We start from the raw sequence: 21227 nt of genomic DNA, 5'->3' as shown, positions 1-21227 counted from the left end.
ATGATGCATCCAACTAGGTGTTGCTCCCACTTCAAATTGCACTTTGGACTCGCGCTCACCAAAAAAAAAAAAATGCAGAGGATCTCCATACAACCTACTAAATGGCCTCTCACACCATGCAAACACCAATTTCACCAATGGAATTATTGAAGATCCACAAGGTTCCAAAAGGAGCTAGAAAAAAGTTCCAAATATCTCTTGCCAAAGAACTACGGATGAAGACAATCCAATTATTCCTATTCTTTCCTACACATAATGTGGTAAGGCACACGTCGGGGAAGACCAGTTACTTAAGTCTCTTCAATTTCCAATTTTAGAATTTTGTTTGTCGTAGCCACCCAAGCAAACTTAACTCTTGGGGGAGCAAGGGCCTTCAAAACACTAGCACAAGGAGGGACGCAACCCTACAACAATAATAACTTGAAGAAAGACTTGGTCAAGAATTTACTACTTGGCGACCATTTCTAAACTTTCCCATCTTCCAACGAACTGTCAACATGTATGTCCATCAAACTGTCAATATGCACGTTGCACAACCTGCCCATTAAAGTCACAATATGAATCAATTCCTCATCAGACAGGCTTCTTTGAAACATAATGTTCCAGATCACATCAGCCACACCAGCTCATAATAGCCTATAACCATTTTCTCCTTGCCAATCATGAGCGACCTGACACAAAGCCGGAAAAAGAATCTCACCCAACCAGCATCCATCCAAAAACGTGGTTTATCACGCTTTACCAACAGAAACAATTTCTCTAGGTTGAAACATAGATTTGATGGATCAATTAGAAGTTTTCCCTTGGATGTCTAAATTTTGCTATCTACTCAAATGAGCTACATCTCACTCGAAAGCATTTTCATAAAATAACTTTATCTTGATATTATTTTTAGAAAATGACTTTAGTATGCAATTAGGTAGATCGTTGTCATTGTTTTGGTAGTCTTTGCACATTGTAGCCATGTGCGGACTATCACACCCCCATTGGTGCAAAGCAAGGACCACAACCCTGATTGGTGATCGCTACCCAAACACACCCCCAAATCCAGAACCACAGCAAAGGATCTTCTAGCAATGGTACACTACATTCACATACAATTTGTTCAAGAACTCACTGTATTTCTGTGAAACTGGCCATTCCATTAAATTCACGATATCATCATCATAACCTTGTCCCAGCTATTTGGGGTCATCTTTATTAATTGTGTTTTGCCAAGCACTCCTATCAAAGGCCTATCCCACAGTAAGACTAGCCTTCATATCCCTTCTCCCACCTGGATCCATGCCCTTTTAGGACTTAACCTCATCTTTATCAGTGCCATCTTGGTTCTAATAGCACATGGTCAAGCCATCTCATCGGCTCTCCATCAAACTACACCCTGTTGGGCTACTCTTAGGCTGCCCATTCAATCAACCTACTACCAAATAATAACATAACCTAAAGGCACCTTATCTCATCAGAAAAGATGAGATCTCAAAAAGGTAGAATCAAACAATTAATTGCTTGACATTTTGAAAATTAAAACAGGAAAGTTTCGTTAATGATTTGTCAAATCAAGAAGATCAATGACATGGTGATAATATTTATAAAAAAATTTAAAATTAAAAAAAAAAAAAAAAAAAAAAAAACCAAAAAAAAACAAAAAACAGTGGCTTACCTCAAATTCTGTAAACCCCACCACAAGCAGTAACAATATTTAGACACGAATGATATGGATTCAACAATTCGAGACGACAGAGCCTGACTGTAGATTCCAAAATCAAATGGTGAGTCATCAGAAGCAGAACAATTGCTACTAAGAATTCCGGTTTTAGCTGTGTTCCACTTATCATAACCTTCCATATGCCAGTTACCACAATATAAGTAATTTCCGTTGCAGTCCTTGAAACCAGTACAAGCTAAATGCCAGCAGGCATCGACACGTTCTACAGCTAACAAGTACCAGAAAGCACCAACTATCTGCAAAGATACCAATCAACAAATGTTAAATACATACCTTGTTTTACATGACAGCTTAACTGATGGTATTCAAAAAGGCACATAACAACAGTATCAATAGAAATAATTGAGGTTTTGCGGTCAGTACTCTTGTGTAATAGATACAGTGAAAAAAAGATTATTTGCTTTTCTTCCATTTTTCAGTTGTTACATATCTGAAGCTACACTATAAATATCCACCTCCAATCTACAGAAGCCCAACAATTGACAATATCATTCATTAATTCTTAACAGTACATTACATGTATTAAATCTTCCCAATTACATATTTGCAATTATAAACCCAAGCAAAACTGTCATTTCAAATAAAAATTACAAATGATGATGCAGTAAAATAGTTAACACATCAATCTGCAATTCCATTTAATGCACAAATCCATCCCTTCTAAACATGGATAATTTAGTTTTTCATGATGGTGGTACTAACTCCTTGAACCCTTTACTTAATGATGCAGGACATGAAATTTAAATATGATATGCAAGAATTCAGGCTTAGATCAAACTAATGCAGAACGATCACATAATAATTCCACATCCCACACAAAAGTTCAAACATTCAAGTAAAGCGGAATCTGCACGGGTCCAGGCCTACAAATGTTGGGGCTGGATCAATAAAAATTACGGACCAAACAATGCTCAAAGGGAAGCAAAAATCATCCACACATGCATAGCAAACAGTCCCTAATCCAAGGGATTCCCCAATCTCAATTCAAGGAACCCTAGGGTGAAAAAAGGGGCAAATAAATTAGGACTAATGCAAACTAAGGCTAGGGTTTAGGAAATAGGAATGAAAAGAAGAAAACCAGAGGAAAACCTGACCCGGAGAAAGCTCCTGCGTGTAGATGATGACTCGGGGCTAAAGCACGTGCGCGGGTGGGCTGGCCGCACGTGTGATGGAAGCCCGCATCTCCAAAGTGACACATAGGCCTTTGTCGGCCAGGGGAGACCTCCAATCCCTCCAAGTTTGACGATGATCCGATATAAGGTCGAGGCATAGTGCTCCGCCAAAGTCTCAGCCCTCCTACAGGTCCAGATTCTAGAAACTGGCTGTAGGGGGATGAATAGTTATAAAATGCTGGGAAATTCAAAGCAATAATGATGGTAGAAGATGAGATATATGGATGGGAGATGGTAGGGACAGATGGAGATAGATGTGCCTTACACCACGTAGTTAGCCCTGTGAAAAGGGAGGGCTTCACACCCACTTTTGAATTCTTCCACAACTCACTAAGAGAGCAGAAAAATAAAGCAAGAATTTTTATTAAGTTTCAATCAATCTAAAAGAACTACAAAGGGTGTCTATTTATAGGGAAAACTCTATACCCCTAAACTCGCGCCATGTGCGCAACTTATTACTTGGCGATGAAGTAAACTAAAATAAAAACCAAACAAAGAAATCTAAAGCGTTTATGATGTTCTAAATAACATAAATAAGCAAAACCTAAAATATGAACTTAATCCAACTAGTGGGCCCCGATCATGAGATCCCATGATGGACTTTACTTAATTATCGGGCCCACTCCAAGGAACTAAAACTCCGTCTTCTAGCTAGGGGGGCCTCCTTCGTGCGTACGTGCGTTTTGGGGGGGGGGGGGGTGTGATGTCCCCATCAATTCTCCCCGGCTGGGAAGATTTCGCCACTGGCGAAATACAACTCCTGAACCGCTCTAAGATGTTAGGACTAAGTCTCTGAAGCACCTCATCGGTGAGCCACGTGTTGTCTGAAGCTGGGCGTGACTTCCATTTAACTAGGTACTTCTGTAACCTGCCGTCCGACGTTGAAACTATCCGATGGTCCAGGATATCCTCTAGTTCCTCTCTGGGTGTGTGAAGGTTAGGTATGGGAGGCAGAGGCTGAGAAGAAAGGTCAGGAAGAGTAGGTAAGCTGGAAATATGGGTTGGGACGGATAGGTATGGAAGGTTGAGGCTGGGAAAATGGGTCGGAATGGGTAGGTATGACAAGTAGAGGCAGGGAAAATGGGTCAGGAGGGGTAGGTATGAGAGGTAGAGGCTGGGAAAATAGGTCGGAAGGAGGCCATAGATCAAGGGAAAGGTCTGGGGAATCAGGACGATTAGGCGAAAGGCTAGACAATGCATCAATGACCCCTTGAAATGCAACCAAATCCTCCACATTGAATGTGGAACTAATTCCCATGGAGGGTGGAAGATTTGCCACATACGCATTGAGACCGTTTCATTTTATAATTTTGAATGGTCTGGCGCTATACACGTGTAATTTTCGAACAGCTCCCTGAGGGTACCGCTCTGGCCTGATGCAGATCATCACAAAGTCCCTTACATTGAATTCCTTGAAACATTTATGTTGGTCTGCAAAAAGTGAGTAATGTTCATTACTAGTCATGATCTTCTGCCTGAATTCTTGATGCCATGAATGAATGTGATGTGCAAAAGACTCTGCAGGCTCTGACGGCCTATGCGATAGTGACATAGGGACAAGATCAATAGGTTTCCCAGGTTTATAACCAGTAACGACTTCATAAGGACTGAGACCTGTGGACCTATCAACAGAACTATTAAACGCAAACTCGGCTATAGGTATTACGGTGTCCCATATTCTGGTGTGCTCTACATCCCTCCTAGGGGGAGACTCATCCAGTAGATCATCAAGAACGACATCACGAAACGCATCCACTACCGGAATGGCCTCAGTGGGTAACTCTACACTAGCCTCTGATGCACTCTCTCTAGCCACGAGGCCGCACATGTTGTACCCCTCAAAATAATGATCGATGTCCCTCATGAGGTGGGGGTACGAGTGCACGCCCATGACTGATTCCTTGGCCACCTCCATTCATTGGTCTATCTTCCTAGCCACCTGCCTGAGATTGGCTATCTTGCCTAATGGTGGGGTTTGTCCTAAGGGAGGCCTCTATTTGGTCAAGGCATTGATCTATGCTTTGTTCCAAGCACTTACCCCAAGACTCGATCTGCTAGGACAGCTTGTTTAGTAACTCTAGTAGTTGTTCCATATTTAGTGTAGGGTGCAAGCCAAAACCATGACCCGTACGTGTGGGCATACACTTGCTAACTCCACCTAAGGACTTTCTAAGACGACTATATGTAACTAAATAGGACAAAATGATCCTATGAGACTCTATATGTGGGAACTATGCAGTGTTACTAAAATCCAGTAATATAGTTGACAAAAAGGGACTATGAACTCCTAAAAGCTACATGTGATGGACTTGATGCATGAAGGACTCAAATATCCTAACCCTAAACAAGTAATGTATTCCCCTATAAGAACCCTAAGCTTTGATACCAAATTTGATGCAGGACATGAAATTTTAATATGATATGCAAGAATTCAGGCTTAGATCAGACTAATGCAGAACAGTCACATAATAATTCCACATCCCACACAAAAGTTCAAACATTCAAGTAAAGGGGAATCTGCATGGGTCCAGGCCTACACATGTTAGGGCTGGATCAATAAAAATTATGGACCAAACGATGCTCAAAGGGAAGTAAAAATCATCCACACATGCATAGCAAACAGGCCCTAATCCAAGGGATTCCCTAATCTCAATTCAAGGAACCCTAGGGTGAAAAAATGGGCAAATAAATTAGGGCTAATGCAAACTAAGGATAGGGTTTAGGAAATAGGAATGAAAAGAAGAAAACCAAAGGAAAACTTGACCCAGAGAAAGCACCTGCATGCAGATGATGACCCGGGGCTAACGCACGTGCGCGGGTGGGCTGGCCGCAAGTGTAATGGAATCTCGCCTCCCCAAAGTGACACCTAGGCCTTGGTCAGCCAAGAGAGACCTCCAATCCCTCCAAGTTTGACGACGATCCGACGTAAGCTGGAGGCGTAGTGCTTCACCGAAGTCTCAGCCCTCCTACAGGTCCAGATTCTGAAAACTGGCTGTAGGGGCATGAATAGCTGCAAAAAGTTGAAAAATTCAAAGTAATAATGATGGTAAAAGATGAGATATATGGATGGGAGATGGTAGGGACAGATGGGGATAGATGTGGCTTCACACCACGTAGTTAGCCCTTCGAAAAGGGAGGGCTTCGCACCCACTTTTAAATTCTTTCACAACTCACTAAGAAAGCAAAAAAATAAAGCAGCAATTTTTATTAAGCTTCAATCAATCTAAAAGAGCTACAAGGGGTGCCTATTTATAGGGAAAACCCTATACCCCTAAACTCGCGTCATGTGCGCAACTTATTACTTAGCGATGAAGTAAACTAAAATAAAAACCAAACAAAGAAATCTAAAGTGTTCATGATATTCTAAATAACATAAATAAGCAAAACCTAAGATATGGACTTAATCCGAATAGTGGGTCCCAATTATGAGATCCCATGATGGACTTTACTTGATCATCGGGCCCACTCCAAGGAACCAAAACTCCGTCTTCCAACTAGGAGGCCCTCCCTGAACGTCGTCATCGATCCAGATTGACGGTGGGGCCCTCGTTCGTGCGTACGTGCGTAGGGGGGCGGCATGCCTGTGCGTGTGTGATGTCCCCATCAATTCTCCCTGGCCGCGAAGATTTCACCACTGGCAAAATAAAACTCCTGAACCGCTCCAGGATGTCAGGACCAGGTCTCTGAAGCTCCTCCTCAGTGAGTCACATACTGTTTGAAGCTGGGCATGACTTCCATTTAACCAAGTACTTCTGAAACCCCGCCATCCGACGTTGAAACTATCTGATGGTCCATGATATCCTCTATTTCCTCTCTGGGTGTGTGAAGGTTAGGTATGGGAGGCAGAGGCTGGGAAGAAGGGTCAGGAAGAGTAGTTATGGGAGGAAGAGGCTGGAAAAATGGGTCGAGACGGGTAGGTATGGGAGGTAGAGGCAGGAAAAATGGGTCGGGAAGGGTATGTATGGGAGGTAGAGGCTGGAAAAATGAGTCCAAAGGGGGTCATAAATCAAGGGAAAGGCCTGGGGAATCAGGATAGTTAGGCCAAAGGCTGGACAATGCATCAATGACCCCTTGAAATGCAACCAAATCCTCTACATTGAATGTGGAACTAATTCCCATGGAGGGTGGAAGATTTGCTACATATGCATTGAGACCATTTCGTTTTATAATTTTGAATGGTCCAGCGCTATACACGTGTAATTTTCGAACAGCTCCCTGAGGGTACCGCTCTAGCCTGATGCGGATCATCACAGTCCCTTACATTGAATTCCTTGAAACATTTATGTTGGTCTGCGGAAAGTGAGTAATGTTCATTACTAGTCACGATCTTCTGCCTGAATTCTTGATGCCATGAATGAATGTGATGCGCAAAAGACTCTGCAGGCTCTGACGGCCTATGCGATAGTGACATAGGGACAAGATCAATAGGTTTCTCAGGTTTATAACCAGTAACGACTTCATAAGGACTGAGACCTGCGGACTTATCAACAGAACTATTAAACGCAAACTCGGCTATAGGTATTACGGTGTCCCATATTCTGGTGTGCTCTATATCCCTCCTAGGGGGAGACTCATCTAGTAGATCATCAGGAATGACATCACGAAACGCATCCACTACCGCAATGGCCTCAGTGGGTAACTCGACACTAGCCTCTGATGCACTCTCTCTAGCCACAAGGCCGCGCATGTTGTACCCCTCAAAATAATTGTCGATGTCCCTCATGGGGTGGGGGTACGGGTGCACGCCCATGACTGATTCCTTGGCCACCTCCATTCATTAGTCTATCATCCTGGCCACCTACCTGAGATTGGCCATCTTCCCTAATGGTGGGGTTTGTCCTGAGGGAGGCCTCTATTTGGTCAAGGCATTGATTTATGCTTTGTTCGAAGCACTTACCCCAAGACTCGATCTGCTGGGACAGCTTGTTTAGTGACTCTAGTAGTTGTTCCATGTTTAGTGTAGGGTGCAAGCCAAAACCATGACCCGTACGTGTGGGCATACACTTGCTAACTCCACCTAAGGACTTTCTAGGACGACTGTATGTAACTAAATAGGATTAAATGATCCTATGAAACTCTATATGAGGGAACTATGCAGTGTTACTAAAATCCAGTAATATAGTTGACAAAAAGGGACTATGGACTCCTAAAAGCTACATGTGATGGACTGGATGCATGAAGGACTCAAATATCCTAACCCTAAACAAGTAATGTATTCCCCTATAAGAACTCTAAGCTTTGATACCAAATTTGATGCAGGACATGAAATTTTAATATGATATGCAAGAATTCAGGCTTAGATCAGACTAATGCAAAACGATCACATAATAATTCCACATCCCATGAAAAAGTTCAAACATTCAAGTAAAGGGGAATCTGCACGGGTATAGGCCCACACATGTTAGGGCTAGATCAAGAATTCAGCTTACACATTCAAATAATTCCATCATATGTTTGGAAATCAGAAGCTCCTGCGTGCAGATGGTGACACGGGGCTGACGCACGTGCGCGAGTGGGCTGGCCGCACGTGTGATGGAAGCCCGCCTCCCCAAAGTGACACCTAGGCCTTGGTCGGCTAGGGGAGACCTTCAATCCCTCCATGTTTGACGACGATCTGACGTAAGCTCGAGGCATAGTGCTCCGTCGAAGTCTCAGCCCTCCTACAGGTCCAGATTCTGAAAACTGGTTGTAGGGGGATGAATAGCTGCAAAAGGCTGGAAAATTCAAAGCAATAATGATGGTAGAAGATGAGATATATGGATGGGAGATGGTAGGGACAGATGGGGATAGATGTGGCTTCACACCACGTAGTTAGCCCTTCAAAAAGGGAGAGCTTCACACCCATGATTAAATTCTTCCACAACTCACAAAGAGAGTAGAAAAATAAAGTAGGAATTTTTATTAAGCTTCAATCAATCCAAAAGAACTACAAAGGGTGCCTATTTATAAAGAAAACCCTATACCCCTAAACTCGCACCATGTACGCAACTTATTACTTAGCGATGAAGTAAACTAAAATAAAAACCAAACAAAGAAATCTAAAGCGTTCATGATGTTCTAAATAACATAAATAAGCAAAACCTAAGATATGGACTTAATCCGACTAGTGGGTCCCAATTATGAGATCTCATGATGGACTTTACTTTATCATCGGGCCCACTCCAAGGAACCAAACTCCGTCTTCCAGCTAGGAGGGCCTCCCTAAACGTCATCATCGATCCAAATTGACGGTGAGGCACTCGTTCGTGCGTAGGGGGGCGGCGTACGTGTGCATGCATGTGATGTCCCCATCACTTAAAGGTTAAGAAACCATATAGACCAACCTGACAAAGGAGAGGAATGGTAGCATGGATGCTTTTAGTTCTTTTCAGTTCATATTATGTTCTCGATATTAACAAGACGGAAAAGTTCCATTGTTTGCACTTTTTGCACAACCTGAAACTCGCAACTGATGCCAAAAAAAATGAGCTTTGACATTATATCACTTGCCTCTTCTTCTTTTTTTCATGTGAAAATAAATGGTTAGGAATTGCAAGTTTCACAAGACCAAAAGGATAAGAGGACCAACGGCAAGACAATGGATAATTATACAAATCGCATAAAATAGCAAGCCCATAATCAATTGTATTGTATAATTGGGCATTGCTTTTTATAAATGCATCACATTTATCAGTGAAAAAAAAAATTTAAGGAAAAAAAAAAAGTGTAGCAGATGAGGATGTGGACTTTCAAATGTTGATAAATCGGGTTGATGTGCTTGCTGAGGAGTTTTGGGGTGGATTATAGCGTGGAAAGGGGCCCAAATATCCTCCATAATAGGCTAAATCCGTAGACCCATCAATGGACCACATATTGTGGCACCCATGGTAAACTTTTGGATCCACAAAAGGGTCTTTAGGGTCTACTTATTTTGGTATATTTTTGGATGAATTTTAGTTTATTTTTGCTATGCTTATTCTCATTTAAATAGATGGGGGTATTTTAGTCATTTTCCTTTAAATAAAGAGTATAGGGTTGAGATTATAACATCCAGCACATATTTTATGTTCAATGTGAGGTAAAGGATAGTGCTAGGGCTTCTCTTTTGTTTTCCTTCATATGAAAACTCAATAAACATAAAAAAGTCCAGCAGCTTTTTGGGACATTTTATCTTTTCTACAAGTCTTAGGCTAGGATTCATGCAATTGCATGTTTCCACACATGGGACATGATCTAGGCCATCAAAACTGGTGAGAGCTTTATTTATTCATTGGTCATTGCATTGTTTTTCTTTTCTGTCAAGTGAAAGAATCTCTATTTTAGGATTGGGTGTGTTTGGACATGATTTCGTCCTAAGATTTTATACAACTACATGTGGTTAATGACTCTTATTCATTACCTACACCAACAGCCCAGTATAACCTCAAAATTCTCTGTGTGGTAAGGGAAGTCGTGATGTTATTCACCTCTACTAAACACAACTAAGGGGCCATTTGGATGGCCTAGATTTTCATTTACTATATCATGCTATCAAATTGATGGTTGCATTGGATGTTGCCCAAGAGCAAAATTTGCACGTGACCCACAATGACTAGAGAAATGAGAGCGGCCCATTTTGATCATACAATGGTCTAGTCATTGATCTAGACCGTCCATAATGTGGTTCTCACCCTTGATCGACCATCCCATGGAAAATCACTTTTATTTGAAGATCCTTAGGGGGCATTTGGATCGTAAGTTACTTAGGATAAGCTACTTATGCCTCAAGTAGCTTATCTTGATATCTACTTGTTAAACTAAAGTGATTAAGTAACTTCAAATAGAAAAGTTACTTATAACTATAAGTGATCTTAAACCAAACTTATCTCAAATAAGTTAATTATCTACTGTTGTAAGTGGAAAAGGTAACTTATTTGGTGGTATCCAAACGAGCCCTTACTATCCATTCAAAGGTTAGTAAAATGAACACCCATATTGATCATCCTGCAATTGGTCCAATCATTGATCTAGACCATCCATCATATGGTCCCACCCTTGATTGCCCATCATTATCTTTGTTGGATGATCTTAATCGTCTAGTCAATGGTTAAGGAAATAGATGGTCCATATTGATCATAATGCAAATGGTCCGAACATTGATCTAGATTATTCATCACTTGGTTCCTGCCCTTGATTGCCCATCCCAATGAAAATATCACTCCCATTGGTTGATCCTAACCGTTGATTCATTGTCTAGGGAAATCGATGGACCACGTTGATCATACTACAAATGATCCAATCATTGATCTAGACATTCCATCATGTGGGTACCAACTTAATTGCCCATCCTTCTTAGAAAACTCCTCTGGTTGAATGATTCTAACATTTTATTTAAATGATCCTAATATTCCAATCAATATTTAGGGAAATCGACAGTCCGTATTGATCATGCTGCATATGTTCCAATCATCTATGACATCCATCATGTGGGTCCCATCCTTGATTGTGCATCCCTCCCAAAAAATCACTTTTGGTTGGATTGATCCTAACCTCTAATCAATATATAGAAAAATGAATGGTCCATATTGATCATACTAAGAACAGTCCGGACATTCATCTGGACATTCATCTTGTGGTCCCACCTTTGATTGCCTATACCTTTCAAAAGATCAATTTGGATGGGTGATCTAGCCTTCCATTGATGTCATCATTGATTTAGACCCTCCATCGTGTGGGTCCCACAACTTTATTTGCCTCTCCCTCTTTAAAAAAAAAAAAAAATCATTTTGGTCCAATGACCTTAAGGCGAGATTTGGGAAATCCTTGGTGGGTGTTGGAGTGAAATTCCATCATATATTTGGAAATCAGAAGTACCCATTTTTGGGTATTACAATGGCCAATGAGCATTTAAATTGTGTTGTGATTTTCAAAGCCCGTTGTCCTCCAAACATAGGAATTGTGAAGGTAGCGGGTATTAGAATACTTCAGCATTCAAATTCCCTCCATCAAAATGACCCTAAAAGATACATCCAAGCTTGCTACCAACTCTTCGATTTCATGGATGATCTCCACGATAGCAAGCGGGAGACTGTTAGATTAAGTGTTCTTAAAATGTACTCGGTGACAATGATTGCACAATAGGGGCACTTCAAAGGGCGTTTTATCAGAGCAAAATCAAATGTATTAGAATGGTGGTGGTTTCTGCTTAATTCTACTCTCTCTCTCTCTCTCTCTCTCTCTCTCTCTCTCTCTCTCTCTCTCTAAGTTTCTAAATATGGCTCCTAATCTAATCTGTCTCCTTTATTGTTATAAATAAGTACCATGGTACTTTTCCTCCTTTATTGTTATAAATAAATACCATGGTACTTTTCCTCCATTCATCCAATTATTTTACTTGAGCTTACACTCTTGTTCAACAACTTTGTCAACCAAAATAACCCAGTATGTCCCATACATTTCCAAATGTCCATTAGTATATCATCTTATCTGAGGACCTTTCCTATTTTCATCTTTCTTAAAGTTTCTTTCACTTCCGATATCCTAATCCTATGAGAGTGTCTATGGTCTCTGACGACATATGAGCAATGTTTTTAATATCGCAATCGCATAAGGTATCGCACTCTTGGGATATGGATATATATCGGTTATCGCATGGGATATATCGGTTATATCGTGTAACATATCGTTGTTGTTGGGTAACATAAGAAAAAATTGAAAATTTGGTTGAATTTTTCATTAAAACTTTAGAGATTGTTAAAAAAGACATGAGTACACACTTAGAAATCAAATATTACAAAAAACATGTGCACATAGGTTTCCTTTGTATGGGGTCCTAATCTATGCGCTATCTAACTGAACTGATACAAGTATATTCAAAGTTTATTCATATAACCTTTAAATGTAAGAAGACATGTATGGAAACAAGGAAGAAAAAAAAAATCGCTAGATCAAGTTATATACATGTTTGATTTTGTGTTTGGACACATTGAAAATTTTCAATATTTCTCAACTTTCCGCAACTTGGCCCATCTCCCCCAAGTCTCAAACTCGAAAGCTCCATATCCATGAATTTTCATAAAAAACATGAAAATCATAGATTTGTAAACGTTTGACACTGATTCAACATGATTTACAACAAACGAAGAATGGATCGAAAATTGAACATGCTCACCAAATCGAACAGGTGGGATATATTGCATTACCTGTGTGTTTCGTATCGCACATGTGGGTTACAAGATATAGCATGGGATATATCGGCCGATATCGTCTATATTTAAAACATTGCATTTGATTTTATGGCTCCTTCCATACCTATGCTCTCAAAGTGATTGTCATTTAACGATTATGAAAATAGCTTCCATACCTTCCATTGATCTCATTGTCCTTGACTAATACCCTCTGGCTAGCTCTTAATGCATCTAACAAGATCCAAGTCCCTACCTTCATCTCTCTCATTTTTTGATGTACAAAGACAACTTTCTCACCTTCTCTTGCCCCCAATCTATTGTGAAGATCATCATAAGCCTTAAGTTTACCCCTAGTTACTACTTTAAAAATCTTTTTGGCATTTCTAAATTATTTAAAGTTTTCATCTTTTCTAGTCCCTTGTCAGGCTTAGACACATAAACATAATTCATTAATAGTTTTTTCTACATCGTCATTCCACCACCAATTTCCTTATGTGATCAACTTTTCCCTGTAGATACTCCTAAACATCTTTTGCCACTTTCCTAATGCATTCAACCATCTCATTTCATTCTCCCAAAACCATATCCTCCGTGTATTCTCTAATATCGACTCATATCAACATCACAATTTGGTTTTTTCAGTGTCATTGTGCAATGAATACTTGACATTGGAAAACATATTGAGTCATATGCTTTCTCTCATATTTGGATAGCTCAATTCCAGCTAAAATTCAATGCCTTTGCCTAGATAGCGGTGTCTGATAGAATCCTAATGATGGACCATCTCAAAAATAGGGTCCCTCCCCAATCATTGTACGGTGTTATTGCTAGTTTCATTGTGGCATTGCTCAGATCATTTGGGCAACTTTATTTGATAAATTTCGTGTGCAATGTGTGATAGCCAGATCAGTGGAGGAGCTGATTGCCAGTTGGGTTAACATGGCCTTCTCTCCATTAGGTGTAAGAAAATGGCCCCTCAAGTGATCCCATGGTCGTAATGGCTTGAGCACAAGTATACTTCAAGTTAAAGCTTGCAATGCTCTAAAAGTATTTGATAAAAACATGTGTGATGGTCATTGATTGGTGCAAAAAGCAGACAAAATTCAAAGGAATTACAAAAAAAATGATCATATCTAACTGGAAAGAAATAAACGAGTGTGGTATGGTGGTGTTACCAAAATAAATCAGAGATAGTCTCCCCATCAAATGTTTGGTTTAACTTGAATTTTGATGGGAGTTTCATTGGTAATACTGGCCAGACAGGAAATGGAGACATTTTTAGGAACCACGACAGGAAGTGCATTCTGAATTTTTCCAGTCCTTTGGCATTGCCACTTCAAATTTGGCCGAGGCAGCATTAATGCTTCAAGGGTAAAGATGGCTGCTGTTCGTGGCCTCTCTCCTTTGATCATTGAGGGTGATTCAGCTAATGCAATTAATCAGGGATCTTCAGGGCAGTGGCATGCGAGCTTCCAAATATTGTGTATATGAAATGTGGGACATTTCCTAAGGATTAACCATTGGATTCTCTCATATTCGCCATGAAACAAATCAGGAAGCAGATACAATGGTTAAAGTGGTAGTTGCAATGGCTGCTCTTATTATTTCTGAAATGACCCTTGTTAATGGGGATTAGATCTTAGGTTCAGTATTTCTGTCTGGATGTTGATTTGTAATTTTGGCCTCTTTGACCCCTGTAGCATATCCTTTTCCTTCTAATAGACTCAAGTTATCCATAATAATAATAATGATGATAATAATAATTTATTATTAATAAAAACTTGCAACTGCAAGTGTGGTGTTCTTCTCTTAGAAAGATATCCGGCCACACGCACTACTCGGCAGGAACGAGACCCAAATAAACCATGTGGACGGAATGTGTTCCATTCCTGTGACCCCTGGGATTACCTGCATTGGCACCATCAAAATGAAATTCCAAAAAACCCATTTGGAGTGAAGTCAACAGCCCCTAGAGGCTAGTTGATCGAATCGAGCAGTTATTTTGAAAAGCTAGGCATTAAAGGGTCTTTATCGTGTGTTAAACAAGCCTAGAACCTGATCGTTAGGTGTTCAACTTTGAAAAGAGCGTCCAGTTCTAGGCTATTAATGTGTAAATAGGGAACACACCTGCTTGTAGGGACTTCTGTCTAATGATTAGAAAAAGAAAATAGATCGGTAAGAATAATCAACTGAATTATTAGTGTAGAAGCCCGTAGGAACTTCTCATTCATCCATTTGTTGGCCCCTCTTGTATTTAGTTGAAAAATAGCTTAAAGATTCTAGGATTTGAGTCATTTAATGCTTCTTTGATGACTACTATATCTTAAAATAAAAGCAGGTTCATATCTGTAATGTGTACAAAAACAAGAATTATTCACAGTCAATGCCTTAATCGATTGATGTTAAAAGCTGTTGAAGAATTTCTTCTTATGCCATAATCATAGTTCTTTTGGACAAGGTACCGCTGAGATGTCCTGTTCTTTTCTATTATAGTATTCCCTTTGTGTCTCCTATTTAACTGTCGGCATCATCATCTAAGCCTTATGCCCACACATTGGAGTCAGCCACATGAATCCCGTTCCACCATTCCACTCTCAAGGACCGCATCCTCAGTTAAAACATAAGGTCATGAAGTCTTTTCTTAACCCACGTCCTTTTGGGCCTTCCCCTTGCCCCTTTAAAGCCTTCAACTTGAACAAACACACTCCTAACTGGTCTCCATTGCACATGGCCAAACCACCAAAGTCTACTTTCCCTCTTATGATTACCTATTGGTGCTACTCCAAACTTCACTTGAAAATAGTCCACAATATAAAACAGAGTAACAGCAATTAAATAAATAATACACCGCATACACAAGCATAGCAAGACCAAGTAACAGTGATACTTACATGACTAGCAAGCATGTACCACAGCAAATAGTATGCAGCACCAGCCCAAGCAGTTTCAGCAAAGACACCGGCAGTCCTCTTCAGTTCAGAAGTCAAAGGAAATATCCGGAAGAACCTGGGAATATATTGAAGCAAGACAATGAAAAGCAATGCATTTTTCGTTTCATGTACATCTGAACCTTTAGATCTGTGAAGGAATTTCCAAATCACAACCTGCACAAAATATTATGGAATTAAAAAGATTTCCAGTACCCACTGTTTCCAATCTCCAACAGCTAGAAAGAGGAGAAATAACGACATAAAACTGGATTATGAGACTATTTTTTATGTTGACAAACATGCTTCAAAAAATATTTGGATGTCCATTTGACTACTAGAGGTGCAATACAAAATACAGAGAAGTAATAGCATAACTTTTTTTAAATCATTGTAATAGCATAACATGTTCCTTTAAAAGAGCCAAATTTAGAAAGCATCCTGGAATCACTTCATTCAACAGTGAAAGAAATCAAACAAAAATATCTATAATATATGAAAATCCATCCCATAAACAATTATTAGCACACCTTATTTTCTGGTTAAAAAAAAGACCATTTGGTTCAAGCCGTTCCTTCATGACTACTACTCAAAGTAATATGGATCCATCAAATTTCAACAAAAACAGAACTGACATTTAAGAGGACCGTGCAAGTTTGTGGGCCTTGGAAGAAAATAAGATCAAGGCACTTAGGAAAGGGCTTTGCACATGGAGAGCCTCCCATTCAGTGGATCTTGTCACTGGCTGAAACTCTACAAATGCTATCAAGTCGTCTCTAGGATAGCTGATCCTTAGAAGTATGCTTTCATATGTCTGAAATTAGGTCCTCGGTTCCCCATAGGAATGGTGTATTTTCTAATATTCCAAGGAAGGCTAATGAAATAGCCAATTCCCTTGGCAAAGTTCAGTGACAAGAAGGTCACTCATAATCAGCCCATTGTTGCCTTTCTCTCAAGTCAGTTTTCTTTTACTTTTTGCTTTTCAAGAGAAGTTCAGTAATTTTGCTGAGTTCCTCAGAAAATCAGAGCTAAACAATCTCCCCTTTCAAGTGTTGCATTGTCTTCTAGCATTAGTCACCCAGTGAAAAAAAAAAAAAAAAAACACTACTTTCGTACTCCTTAAGCCAAATCACCCAATGTTTTCTCCTCCAAAAGATTTCGTCCAATTTTAATGCATCTTTGAATTCTTTTTTGAGAGTCCGAATCCTATCCCTCTCTTCTCTACGAAAAGCATTGACTTTCCCCTTTTCTTGATCCTCAAACTGAAATAAGATACATTTCTGCTTAGCGTCAATACTATTGAATTTCTCCTTTGTCCACACTTTCAAGTTTTCCTTCAACATTTCGAGCATTTTCAATGCCAAGAGTACTTTGAATGAACAAAGTGATTTGAAGAGCTTCGGTGAAAATGAGCATCTATTATGCCATCTTAAAATTCTTCCAACCAAGATCCAATGCTTGTTTGAGTCCAAAATAATGCTTTCTTCAACTTGCATGCTACAGTAGAGTCAATCGCATGATACTTGAGAGGTTTCATGTGTAGCATGAGATGTGCATCTCGCATCATTAACTCTATAAAACATCATCCTGACCACCTCCGTCATGCACAAGTGATGCAGGATATGAAATTCAAGTATGATGTGCAAGATTTTCAGGCTTTAGATCACAATGGTTCAGAAAAAATTACACAAAATTCCATGTCCCACACAAAAGTTCAAACACTCAATCAAAGGGAATCTTATGCAGATCTAGGCCTACACATGCTAGGGCCTGATCAATCAAAATTATAGATCAAACATGAATCAAAGGAGGGTGAATTCATCCACACATGCACAGAAATAATTCCCCCAATCCAAGAGATTCAGAAATTTCAATTCAAAGAACCCTAAGGTTGAAGAAAGGGTATAAAATTGAAGATTTGAATAATTTAGGGTTAGGATTAGGGAAAGTAAATAAAAGAGGGATGAAAGAAAGGAAATATTAGACCTGACGACAGTCCCCGCGTGTGGACAGCGGGCCAGACCTGACGCACGTGCGCAGGGGCCTGTCCGCACGTGCGCGGGGACCACGAACCCGAAAAGCAACTCCTTGAGTCTGTTTGGCCAGGGATGGACTCCAAAACCCCCGAGTTTCGGGTCGATCCGATATACGGTCTGTGCGTGGTACTCTGCCAAAGTTTCAGCCCTTCTGTAGGGCCAGATTCCAGAAATCTGTTGTAGGAGAGAAACGTCTACAAAATATTGATGGATTTGCAGGTAGGTGGCTGTAAGAGAAGAGAAATATGGATAGCAGAATGTGGGGGCGAATCGGGATGGGTGTGGCTTCGTACCACGGTAGTTAGCCCTTCGAAGAAGGGAGGGTTTCACACCCAATCGGATTTCCTCAACCCAGAAACATAGAGAAGCAGAAAAACAAACGTAGAAATTTTATTAATCTTCAATGAGAAAAAAGACTACAACGGGTGCCTATTTATAATAAAACCCTATACCCCAAAACTCGCGTCATATGCGCAACCTATTACTTGGAGACAAAGTAATTAAAAATAACAACTAATCAAAGCAATTTAAACCGTCCATGATATTCCTAATAACAATAATAAACAAAACCCAAAGTACTAGAATAATTAGAATAGCGGGTCACGATCATGAGAACCCATGGTGGGATTCACATGACCATTGGGTCCACTCCAACGAACCAAAACGCAATCCTCTAACTAGGAGGCCCTCCCTAAACATCGTCATTGATCCAGATCGATGGTGGGGCCCTCCTTGCGTACATGCGTAGGGGGGCATGCGTGTGCGCATGATGTCCCCATCAATTCTCCCCGGCTGGGAAGATTTCGCCACTAGGGAAACAAAACTCCTGAACCGCTCCAAGATGTCAGGATCAAGTCTTTGAAGCTTCCCCTCAGTGCCACGTACTATCTGAAGCTGGGCATAATTTCCACTTAACCAGGTACTTCTAAAACCCGTCGTTCGATGTTAATATTATCTAATGGTCCGGAATATCCACTATTTCCTCTCTGAGTATAGGAAGGATAGGTATGGGAGGTAGAGGCTGGGAAGAAGGTTCGAGAAAAGGCCATGGATCAAGGTACAGGTCTAGGGAATCAGGATGGTTGGGCGAAGGGTCGGACAAAGTATCAGTGGTCCCCTAAAAAGTAACTAGATCCTCCGCATTGAATGTGGAACTAATTCCCATGGAAGGTAGAAGATCTACCACATACGCATTGACACCGTTTCATCTTATAATTTTGAAGGGTTCAGCGCTACGCACGTTTACGAACAGCCCCTTGAGGGTACCGCTCGGGCCTAATGCGGACCATCACAGAGTCCCCTACATTGAATTCCTTGAAACGTTTATGTTGGTCTACAGAAAATTTGTAATGTTCATTACTGGTAGTGATCTTTCGCCTGATTTCTTGATGTAATAAATGAATGTGATGCACAAAGGACTCTACAGACTCTAATGGCCTATGGGATAATGACATAGGGACAAGATCAATAAGCTTCCTAGGCTTATAACTAGTAACGACTTCAAAAAAACCTAGACCTATCGACCTATTGACAGAACTATTAAATGCAAACTCAGTTATAGGTAGTACGGTGTCCCACGTCCTAGTGTGCTACCCCACTAAACATCTGAGGAAACTCCCTAGGCTCCTATTGACCACCTCAATCTGACCATCGGTCTAAGGGTGGTAGGCAAAAGAAAATTGGAGCCTAGTATTCATCATATGCTGTAGTATCTTCCAAAAGTAACTCATAAATCACACGTCACGGTTAGAAACTATGATTTTTGGTAACCCATGCAGTTTGACGACCTCACTAAAGAACAACTTGGCAACATCGGATGCGTCGGAGGTCTTAGAACAATGAATGAAGTGGGCCATTTTAGAAAAACGGTCCACGACAACAAATATGGAATCGTGTTTCCGAATAGCCTTGGGGAGTCCAAGCACGAAGTCCATACTGATGTCCTGCCAAGAGATGAATGGAACTGGCAAAGGTGTGTATAATCCTATATCTTGCTTTTTCTGCTTTGCCAGTTGACAAGTACGACATTACCCTATAATTTTGGTCACGTCTCGCTTGAAGCTAGGCCAATGAAACCTATACTCCACTAGGGCAATGGTCTTGTCTCGACCAAGATGACCTGCGACCCCTCCTGAATGTAACTCCCAGACAAGAAAATCGCGGAGGGAGGTGCAAGAAATGCACAAATAGTCACTTCTAAACAAATATCCGTCTAAAATCAAGTACTCTCTACTAGCTCCTGATGAACTCTTTAACAACAATGCGTACACAACTCCAAAATCTGGACACTCAAATTAATCTTCTTTAATGCGCTCGAGGCTCGTGACTTCGACACTCGTGGAATTGAGTAACGCGACTCGACGACTCAATGCGTCAGCAGGCTTATTCTCTACATCGGCCTTGTGCTTAAGCACAAAAGTGTACTCTTGAAGGAATTGAACCCACTTGACGTGCCTAGGGTTTAATTTCTTCTGAGAATTCAGATATCTCAAGGCCTCGTAATCTGAGAATAAGACGAATTCTCGCGGCAATAAGTAATGATGCTAATGGCGCAGTGATTGCACTACCACATAGAACTCTTTGTCATAGGGGGAATATTTTTCTTTCACCTCATTTAGTTTCTCACTAAAAAAGGCAACAGGGTGCCCTTCCTAACCAAGTATTCTTCCTATGCCGACTCTTGACTCGTCACATGCGACTTCAAAAGCTTTTGACAAATCCAGAAGTCGCGTGACTGGAGTTTCGGTCATCTTGACCTTTATCTCCTTGAAGGCCTTCGAGGCTGCCTTTTGTCCATTGAAACTCTCCCTTTTTTACGCAATCTGTGATGGAAGCCATAATAGAACTAAAGCCTTGAATGAACCGCCTATAGAATGTGGCTAAGCCGTGAAAGCTGCGCACCTCATGAATATTGCAAGGTTCAGGCCAATTGACGATGGTCTTGACCTTCTCGGGATCTGCTGATACGCCCTCAGCTGACACAACAAAACCTAAGAAGATAACACTACTCAGTGTTCAAATTGTCGGCGATATTATCGAAATATCGCCGATAATTTCGGTGTCGCTGCACTGGCGACACCGAAACCCCAATATTTCGTTTCGTTTCCAAATTTCGCCGAAATCTCGCCGATATTATCAATATTTTCAAGATCAGGACGACATATCACTGTTCCCACCAACCACGGGTGGGAACTATAGCCACCAACCCACTTTTATCGATA

At 40.7% G+C, this 21227-nt stretch overlaps 1 protein-coding gene across 2 annotated transcripts in view; it reads right to left on the bottom strand.

The window, feature by feature from the left end:
- LOC131240149 (probable cyclic nucleotide-gated ion channel 5) overlaps positions 1–21227 on the bottom strand; it is a 96191-nt gene that overhangs the window by 23640 nt on the left and 51324 nt on the right. For both annotated transcript variants that reach the window (XM_058238220.1, XM_058238218.1), the window contains 2 exons: positions 15935–16147; positions 1661–1962 (listed from right to left, as the gene is read on the bottom strand). In XM_058238220.1, coding sequence (XP_058094203.1) covers positions 1661–1962; positions 15935–16147 — 515 coding nt within the window. The remainder of the gene's footprint in view (positions 1–1660; positions 1963–15934; positions 16148–21227) is intronic.

This window comes from Magnolia sinica, chromosome 3, assembly GCF_029962835.1.
Source record: "Magnolia sinica isolate HGM2019 chromosome 3, MsV1, whole genome shotgun sequence".
Taxonomy (NCBI): domain Eukaryota; kingdom Viridiplantae; phylum Streptophyta; class Magnoliopsida; order Magnoliales; family Magnoliaceae; genus Magnolia; species Magnolia sinica.
The sequence above is the reverse complement of the archived record's forward strand: the minus strand, read 5'-3'. Positions and strand labels throughout refer to the sequence as shown.